We start from the raw sequence: 10803 nt of genomic DNA on the forward strand, positions 1-10803 counted from the left end.
AAGGAGTACAGTCGTCAAAATTGTGTATTAATCTTAACCACTATTAAACAACAATTATGTAATAAAGATACACAAAATATAGAAAAAGGCATACATATATATATATATATATAAAACACATTAGCAAAAATGGAAGACAAGAATACAAACACACAATAAAGGGATGTATAACTACATGGCCATGTTTAATAAAGCAAACAAACACAACATGGCACATAGGCAAAGAACATTTGCAATATAACAAAACATTTTTAACATACAAGAATAGTACAATGACGGGATGCACAAGAATAGAGCCACGTCAAATTGATATCAGTAAAAACATACTTAACAGTAACGTATTATTCATAAAAACAAATTAAAGAATGTCATAAAAAGTTATAAAGATATTAATGAAGATGAAAAACAACGTCACCACTCAGAATTTATACTTCAAGACCATCATGTAGTAAATGTATTTGTAAAGTTGATACGGCATGATTATCAACAAGATCTTAGTACCTTCCGGTGAACTTTTGAAACAGGACGAAGTGTTCTTTGACATAAAACTATCTATAAAGACACGTGTGACGTTTTAAACGGAGCTGTCTAGACGTAATCCCTTCATTCATTCCGGTTAAATTATCGTTTCCGCTCCGTAACGAATAAAATTTTACATTAAATAATCGTCATCAGTTTCTGTGTATTTACCTTAGATATATAAATTCTGATATGATATCTTGGCGGTAAAGTCCAAAGAAGAATATATATAAATATTTATGCTCCTTCATGGCAGTTTTTTCAAATGGGTATAACAATTCGTTTTATGTTAATTTACAATCATATTAATGCTAATTTATTTACCTAGCAAACAATAAAATTGAAAATGGAAATGGGGAATGTGTCAAAGAGACAAAAACCCGACCAAATAAAAAAAACATCAGCAGAAGGTCACCAACAGGTCTCGGGTGGGAAGGGGGGGGGGCACTTAATTTTTTTGTTGGTAGGAGTGAGCAGCTGAGACATTAAGTACCCCACCCTTTTCATATATTTTGTTCATCAAAAATATATACCTTGTCATATATATCATGTATAATATGAGGCAGGCATAACCTGTGAATGGGGACGAAGTCTGTATGTATTATATTTTTAATTCAAAATGTTGATAAAAGAAAACGAAATACTGTGCGTAACGTTCCCGATTTTGGTTCCGTTGTTAGGGAATTAGATGTGACGTTCTTTAAGTTATGACGTCATATTAGATGTAAACAAAAGAAACGCTTTCATCAGGAAACGTAACGGTTTTTTTTCATATCAAACAATTATTAAAATTGAATTTGTATTGAGATCCAAACTTATGTTTTACTAGACTGGTAAATATAAAAAAAGTTCAAAGTCTCATGCAAACAAGACAGATTTCTGCGCAAATGCGGGAAAACCGGAACAGGAACTAGATCTGAAAAAAAACGTTAACGATTTTGAGTTCATTAGTACAATGAAAAATTCGGGAAATTTTCCCGATTTTTTTTTGATTTTTTTATTTTATTGAATTTTCTACCGTAATTGGGGACTTCGTCCCCATATTAATTAACAAAAAACAGACCTATAGATATTTTTCAATATTTTCCCTGCTCATCATCACGTTCTTGTTAAGGAGCAAAATAGTCGCAATGATATCACCGTCTTTTCCAATAAATTCGCCACACTTTTTTCTTAATTGCCTATTTAACATCTTTCATTATGAAGATATTTCAATTCCAAAATACAATATATATAAAAGACGTTTGGTCAGATCATAGATGGTATTATAAATAACCATGGTCAAATAAAAGTAATATCACAACAGAGTCTAACACATTTACCGATTTTAACATGTTTAAATATTAATTAAAAACTGATAAAAAGTTGCATTGCCATTCCCTTGTAAAGGGCACTGTCACAATGGAATTTCTTTAAATAATTGTTATCATGTTTTATTTTAGATACAGAATATCAACATATTAACAGGAAAAGAAAGCTACAATTTGCTACAGGCACTAAATCTGCCAAAGAAATTAAAATATCATGTGAGTAAACATACTTGTTTTCAATCTAAAATCTTAACATTCACCAATGTATTAACAAAATGAAAGAGATGTTTTGCAGGCTATTAAAGACTATTATTTTCCAAATGATGACATATTGAAAGCCTTGCAGTTTAGAAATTAAATATTGTGCAAAAAGTGGGTGAATGTTATAAAAAAAAGTCATAGGAAGTAAAGACTACTTTTCATTTTGTAGGTGTTTACCCAAGTGGAGGACTTCTCAATAGTAAAGGTGCGAACATATGTTTTGCAAATGCACTTCTGCAGTGTGTTCGACTCACAGATATGCACAGAATTCTACAACTGCATGACAACTGCTCAGGTATAGAATATGTCAGATACACTATTTTCAGTCACAATAAAAAACCTAGAATATTTGTATTGTAATTTTTACAATTAATCTTGTTGATCCTCTTCACTTGTAATTTTAAATACGGTAAAAAAAAACAATTATTTTTACAGAGAAATACTTTTTTTTTAAGCACAGCTAATTGATTTTGATCTGCTTAAGATTTTAAATGTTTTAAAGAATGATTGTGAAACATTTCATTTCAGATGACAGGTGTTTTACCTGTAATTTTAAAGAATTCATTGAAGAAGGTCCGGCCACAGCAGCTCCTTTGATAAGACAGTTGAACAGTAACTATAAATTAAAACAAAACAACTTTCATTTATACAAAATCCTGTTCAATCATACAATTCTTTTTAATTTGAAATAAAAATGAAACAAAGTCTAATCTTATTTTCAAGTGTTGAAGGAATTAACATATATATCAGCTTGTCAACATATATAGATTTATCCAAATGGGGTGGGGGGATGTTTCAATGCTCAAAATATGTTTTCTCAAGATGATATTGAAACAGTAGATCTATTATTTGAAGATACTTTGAAATACCAACCTGCTTTATTCATACTTTTCTAAAATTGTTTCAGCTGTTTGGCACGAGTACAGATTTGGGAAGCAACAAGATGCTCATGAATTTTTTGTTAAACTTATGCAAGAGGTTTGGAGTACATGTATAGAGTAAGTATTGTTTAAATACTTTATAATCATATAAATGAAATATGTTTGGAAAAAAGATAATCATTTCTAAATTATTCTGAAAAGCTCTTGCCAAATGAGAAGATGATTTCAATTTTTTTTACAATTTGGTGTAAGTCTGTCTGAATGATCTGCAATTTCTTTTTCAGTACTAATCAGGATTGTGGTGTGCGGAACATTTTTTATGGTATACAAAAGAGTACAGGTAAAATTTCTTCATATGATATGAATCTGTTTACAGTGTATTGTGTAATAATTTTAATTTCTTTTATCTCATTTCTAAGAAAAAGTATTAAATAAGAGATCAAATTTGAGACATATAAATTGCTATATTATAGAACTTGGTTATTTTGATTTCTTTTTGTATTGTTTCATTTTCATTGGTGCAGCTACCCAGAAATAAGGCATTATTTAACGGAGAAAAGAATATCTCAAATAGAATATCTTTACATTTCAAGCTAGCTAAGACAAGATTTTGATTTTCCTTATTTTACCTCAGATCAGCTGGGATCAGTTCATTCATGAAATGGAATTTCCTGTATTGATTTTCACAATTTAAAAAACTTGTTTTTACATTTGTTATTTAGTTATTATTATAATTGGAAACTTTTACATAGCATTTCTAGCTTAACTTTGATTAAGATTTTATTTAACCTTTAGTTGTTTGTGATACCTGTGGTTCAGTAAGCAGCAAGGAAGATGTGTATTCTGACATCAGTATTTCTATTGAGGAGGTACAGATTATAATTCATATACATATTATAGATTAGATAAATTCAAAGAATCCAAAGAATCCACTTTCCTTATGTCCTTGTTTTAACTGGAACAATATTATTTAAACACCATTTATATCTTAATTGTTTTAATTTTCAAATACAGAAAGGAGAATACTGTTTGATGATAAACTTGGTTCATGTTACAATAAGATAGCATGCATAATTCTGATACTTATTGTGAAGTTGTGTTTTAAAAGCTTATAATTATTCAACTTGTATTTAAAGGTGTTTGATTATGATTAGCCTTTTCAAATAATTATCTTAAGTATACATTTGTACTAAACTATGATACTGCATCTTTTAAGTTTATAATAATATTTTTTTTAATTTTGCATATTAGGTTCAAACAGTTTCCCAAGCTGTGGAGGAATATTTTGCTGCTGTACCTGTGGAATACAATTGTTTAGTGTATGTTTTATATTATTATGTTGTTAATTTCATGATAGAGAAGAATTAAGTACATGAGCAATCAGAATGCTGCAAAACTGTATTCATGTTTTACATTATAGTAATTTCTAAATAACACATTATATTGTCTTAGTCATTAATTTTTTTTGTAATCTCTTCTAACATAGGACTCGGACATCTCTTGAACTGAATTTTACTGTGTGTATTGTTATGTGTTTACCTTTCTACATTGGCTAGAGGTATAGGGGGAGGTTTGAGAGTTAAGTATTACATTCATTATCTTTGTACTAGTATTGATATTTGTTTAGAGGCCAGCTGAAGAAAGCCTCCTGGTGCAGGAGTTTCTCTTTGTATTGAAGACCTATTGGTGACATTTTGTTGTGGTCTGTTCTATGGTCAGGTTGTTGTCTCTTTGACACATTCCCCATTTCCATTGTTAATTTTGATTTTATTAGTGTTTAAAAATTGTTTTATTGAAATATGCTTCATATTGAATAAATTTAGAAGACCAAATATTACCCTTTTAATAGAAAACTTTTGTATATTCTTCTTAGATGTAAAAGTAAAAATGGATCAGCAAAGAAAATGACAACTTTGGATAGCATCCCAAAGAATATTGTTATCCATTTGAAAAGGTAATTAGAATTGAAGTGTTTTTCAGAAACCAATTAGTATTTTGCTATGTAGACAACTTAAGATACTGAGTTTAAAACAACATGAAATTTATTTACAATGAGTTAATGATAATAACAGAAAAATAACAAAAATCAAATAGATTTTTTTTCTTATTTTAGGTGAATCATTGCAAATCTGTTGCTTTTCAACATCACTTGGTTGCTGAAAGACATCTCTACTACTTTTTAAAAAAACTGTTGTTCTGCATTAACAATGATATTTTAGTGTTAATTAATGCCCTCAAGGGGTATCTAATACATAGGTTTACTAATTTTGGACAATATGATTGATGTGAAAAGATTGTTAAATAATGTTCAATTTTTGATTTACAGATTTAATGGAACTTTAAGAAAAGTCAATAAAAAGGTTGATGTGTCGTTTGATCGTCATTTACGCAATCATGTGTCAAATGGAAAGGTATGATACACCATTATCCCATAAATAAAATTGAGAATGGAAATGGGGAATGTGTCAAAGAGACAACAACCGATCAAATAAAAAAACAACAGCAGAAGGTCACCAACAGGTCTTCAATGTAGCGAGAAATTCCCACACCTGGAGGCGTCCTTCAGCTGGCCCCTAAACAAATACATATAGTTCAGTGATAATGAACACCATACTAATTTCCAAATTGTACACAAGAAAGTATTTAATTTTCATCAATTATCCGGTTTTATATATTGTATTTGAGTAAATTTAGTATATTTCATTTATAGTTTTATTCCATAATCTGATTCCTTTCTACAAAGTCTTTGTTAGAATTGGGCAATTTAAAGAAATAACATAACATTGCAGAAAAAACAATCTGACATAACAATTCTATTTTGAAGTTTTTCTTGTAATGTTTTAAACATTACCTGGTTCTTTGTTAGATTAACTCTGAAGAACATTTATGGTAATACAAAATCTTCACTTTCATTTAGGAACTGGAGGACAAGGCACAGCTATTTGGGGTGATTTTTCATGCTGGTAGAAGTGCTTCAAATGGTCACTACTATTCATTTGTGAAATTTGGGCAGCATTGGTTCAAAATTGATGACATGAAGGTGAAAAGAAATCTTATATTTATTGTATAGTTCAAAGATATTCATAATTCTCTCATTTTATTTTCATAATTCAGTCATAAACAGTAATTGCACATCTCATGAGGTGAGAGAGAGCAACAACAATTGCAATGCATTCAGTTTTACATCAACTTTTCCGAAATCTTCAAACTCAAAAATACAATTAAATGAAAATACACCAAGTATATAAAAAATGCATCAGACATTGAATAATATTTGTTTCTATAAGTTATAAATGTTTTTATTTTCAGATAACAAGCATAACTGAACTGTCATTCCAGAACTGCAAGGACCAGGAATATATTTTGTTTTATAGAACTCTTCCAAGACCATACATTTCCTAGCAATTCTGACTGTGTAAAAAAAATATAGGTGGAAAGAAGCATTACTTTTGTTTGTCCCTTCACATGTTTTCAGATACATTGATTTTTTTTTGGTATTTAAAAATTAGTTTTAAGGCAGATATACAATTTTTGAAATGCAATGACAAATAAATGTCCAGATATTTTATCCTCATGTTGGCTTTTTTTAAAAGACATCTTTATTAATGCAATTTAAAAAATGAACTGTAAATGATGAAAATACATGTAGAAATAATTATAAGTAATTTTAAACTGCATGTGATGTTTTATTCATTCAATCGATAACACTTTTACAATTTGTTTGATATAAACACTGATTTAAAAATTAATGAAAGTTTCAACATTTTACCTAGTAAAATTTTCTTTTAACAAATAAAAATTTGAAATAATAAGTGTAAATAAAGGTCTTACAAATGTATTTTTTGCAACAACAATAACAATAACTGAACAACCACAAAAAAGATGAAAATTCTTTATGCATGCAGTAATTTAAAAAAAATCAGAAATAAACTTTTTATAATTAAATCAGTGCTTATATTGAACAGATTGAAAATATATGATTTATTTTGAATAAAAACTGTATCAAACAAATACAGTTTATGTTAGTTTATACATGTATTTCAATCAACAAACAAGATATTTTTTTGGTCAGGCAGATTAATCACTGGATTACATGTTTTAATGACTAGATCACATTTATGAATGACTGGATTACATATATGAATGACTGGATAAGCTGAAATGAATGACTGGATTAAATGTATGAATGACTGGATTACATTATGAATGACTGGATTAAATGTATGAATGACTGGATTGGATTACATGTACGAATGACTGGATTACATATATGAATGACTGGATTACTTATATGAATGACTGGATTACATATATAGATGACTTGATTGATTCTATGAATGACTGGATTACATATATGAATGACTGGATAACATGTATGAATGACTGGATTACATATATGAATGACTGGATAACTTATATGAATGACTGGATTTCATATAGGAATGACTGGATAACATGTATGAATGACTGGATTACATATATGAATGACTGGATAACTTATATGAAAGACTAGATCACATATATGAATGACTGGATTACATATATGAATGACTGGATAACATGTATGAATGACTGGATTACATTTACAAATGACTGGATTACATATATGAATGACTGGATTACATATAGGAATGACTGGATAGCATGTATGAATGACTGGATTACATGTATGAATGACTGGATAACTGATATGAATGACTGGATTACATGTTTGAACGACTAGATCACAATTATGAATGACTGGATTACATTTATGAATGACTGGATTACATATATGAATGACTGGATTACATATATGAATGACAAGATAACATGTGTGAATGACTAGATTACATGTTTGAAGGACTATTTTACATATAAATGAATGCAAGATATTTATGAATGAGAGTTTCAAGTGTATACATTGCTAGATAATAGTAGTGTTTGGATGGATTTAAATTTGCCTATTTAAATTGTTTTTTGAAGTTGACATTTGTTATTCCATTATTTCATGTATGAATATAAACTATAGACACACTATGGGTGGGTCTGTCAGTATATTTGAATGACTTGTACAAGTATGAAATAATTATATTAGGGACTGAATACATACCTGCCAACTTTTTAAAATGCCCATGGGGGTTTGCGTGCAAGATGGCTGTCATAGTCCTAAAAAACCTTCAAGGGGTCCAACAAATACATTTTAATGTTGTTTTTTGGATTCCTCATACTTTTATAAGTCTGAAGTCATTGTAAAATTAGTTGTTTTGTTTAAATTGTGGACAAAATTGCTCTTTCAAAATTTCAATTTGGGAGCCTCCATGGTGGAAACCCCCCACAAATAGTGACAGTTGGCAGGTATGTGAATACTAATAAATTCCTGATTATGTTATCCATATTTATATAATTGTTTTATGCGTTTCTTGATATATTGAAAATGACTGCAAATGCATGAGTTAACAGAAACTGGTGTAAAGATCAAAATATATTAACGTCTTACAATAATTTGAAACCTGTAAATAAAGTCAAGATGCTCTATATATGAGTACTTGAACTGTATAATGAATTCTTATGTTCCAGCCAAAAATCAGAAACACTGGCATAGAGTGAGAGACTTTCAGGGTTTTTAAGCTTGCAAAGGTAAAAATCTGGGGTTTAAAATCAAAAAGAATGATTATCAAGTGACAATAGTTTTAAAGTTGACTAAACCTAAAACAAAATACAATTTCAATTTTCTAATTTCGTACTTTATATGACCTTTTAAACTTTTTTGTTTGAGGGTCAATGTTAGGGTTTTAGTAGAACAAATGCTGGTTTGTGGTTCACAATTTAAATCCAGTTATATATAGAATGACTTTATTTACATACATGAGTGACAGTGTTACATGTGTTAGGCACCAAATTTTGTGACTGAGCTTGACTGAATAAATAGGGAAGTTTTGAATGGCAGCAGAAAAGTGTGTCTTATTTTCACTTCTTTAATATCTCTTAACACACGATGAGCTAAGCAGTGTTTCATGTACAGCAGGATCTGATCTGATTATCCTTCCAGAGCATATAAGATCAGGCTTCATTTTGGAGGGATTCAAATTTCTCAGTCTTTATTTGTTTTGTGTACTGGTTTTCCTGCTGTTTGTCCTATTGTTATCTGTTGGTGCTTTGTGGTCATACTTTCTGTCTCATGTTGATTTTTGTGGTCATTTTTCTTATGCATGCTATATATTACAGAGCTTTTTTTTACACAGATGAATTTAGTTGATTTCAATAATCAATTTTAATAAAATGTTCTAATGTAAGTTTTATGACTTCAAGTGATAACATTCATACCTTGTTTTCCAGTGTCTCATAGTCGGTTTAAATTAACGAAATATTTGCAAGTGGACATTTATAGAAGTTATCTGTTAAAACTACTTTGTGATCAATAAAACAGAAACCTGCTGTTTGGATGACTTACTTATATTATATGAATGACCGAATAACAGTGAATTAGTGTTAGTGACTGAATAGATGATATATGATAAATATCAGTCTACCCAAATTTATCAGTCAAAGGTAGATGCAATTACTTCGTATTACATATTTCTAACTAATGGAACTGTATAAAAAAAAGAGATGTGGTATGATTCAAAATGAGGCAACAGTGTGCCAGAGTTCAAATATTAAAGTAACTGTACAGCGTTTGACAATGAAACACACATACTGGTAAACAAAAAGTAGGATAATACAAAAAAAAACATGTGAAAGAAACCAAAGGAGTAAATTATGAACTAGATTTCTTTACACTAAATCCATTGTATGTTGGATGTGTACGGATTGATTGTTCAGTCGTAGAGGCATAATTTTTTATTAGTTGTTAGTGGCTTTGAACTAGCTGTCGGATAACTGCGAGTATTCTCAGATCTGTTCATTGTGTCTATATATAAAGTCTGAATGATTGTATAATAAAAACTATAACACAAATTTCCATACGTATGGGAATTCGTGTTATATTTTTTATTCTATATATGTATATATATATATTTATTCCAGTGGCAAATATTTCATGCATATAAGTTTTGGTCGCAAACAACTACAAGAATAATCAAAACATCCATCATAAAATATTTTCACACATTTTTGCAAGATATCTTTTACACAAATCCAAAGTAAAAAGAAAAATCCGAGATTCAGTCATGCTGGAATACAGTACACAATAAAAGGAATGAATGTAAACAATGAAAAATTACTTGGTATCATAATCGATGATTGTCTTTCATGGAATCAACAAATAAAAAAAGTATGTACCGTGATTAGTACTAGACTAGGTTTACGAAATCAATTGAAGCATTATATTCCACAAAAAGGTTTATGTTTATTTAATAATAAATACGCATTTCCTCTTTTTGATTATTGTTGTACAGTATGGACTAAAACATGTGATCTAAATATGGAAAAAAATGTTCAAATTACAAAAAAAGGGAAGCCACGATAATTTTTAATTCCAATTATTATTTGGATGCCTGAGTTGTCTCGTTGGCACTCATACAATATCTTCCTATATCTATTAAGAAATCATATGACACACCACCAAAACATTATTCAAACAACGAGAAATGGTTAACTTTTCAAACAACTCGAATCACATATCACAATTTAAAGGAGTATTTATGCATAAGTGCGTAATTAGTATTGCACTTTATTCCTATGCCAAGTATTTAATATTAACCAAAATGTAAATGGACTTAATGGAAACTATTATTTGCGTTCATCAAACAATCATTGTCTTTGCAAGATGTATAGGATCCTTAAAAAGGTGTGCATCCCCCCTTTTTTTCATTTATGTTTCTTGTCACATGTGTATACAATGTACTATG

At 29.3% G+C, this 10803-nt stretch overlaps 2 protein-coding genes across 2 annotated transcripts; both read left to right on the forward strand.

Annotated features, from left to right (window-relative positions):
- Nucleotides 1-272: 272 nt before the first annotated feature.
- Nucleotides 273-5088, forward strand: LOC134714438 (ubiquitin carboxyl-terminal hydrolase 42-like). Its single transcript, XM_063575679.1, has 10 exons — nt 273-315; nt 1962-2045; nt 2260-2385; nt 2619-2702; nt 2998-3088; nt 3256-3311; nt 3767-3840; nt 4223-4290; nt 4845-4925; nt 5085-5088. Exons 1-10 carry the CDS (start codon nt 273-275, stop codon nt 5086-5088), a joined length of 711 nt encoding a protein of 236 aa, XP_063431749.1.
- Nucleotides 5089-5124: 36 nt separating this feature from the next.
- LOC134713712 (uncharacterized) lies at nt 5125-6553 on the forward strand. Its single transcript, XM_063575001.1, has 3 exons — nt 5125-5382; nt 5889-6011; nt 6281-6553. Exons 1-3 carry the CDS (start codon nt 5248-5250, stop codon nt 6371-6373), a joined length of 351 nt encoding a protein of 116 aa, XP_063431071.1. The 5' UTR covers nt 5125-5247; the 3' UTR covers nt 6374-6553.
- The last annotated feature ends 4250 nt before the right edge of the window (nt 6554-10803 follow it).

Source organism: Mytilus trossulus, chromosome 4, assembly GCF_036588685.1.
Source record: "Mytilus trossulus isolate FHL-02 chromosome 4, PNRI_Mtr1.1.1.hap1, whole genome shotgun sequence".
In the NCBI taxonomy this organism is placed as follows: domain Eukaryota; kingdom Metazoa; phylum Mollusca; class Bivalvia; order Mytilida; family Mytilidae; genus Mytilus; species Mytilus trossulus.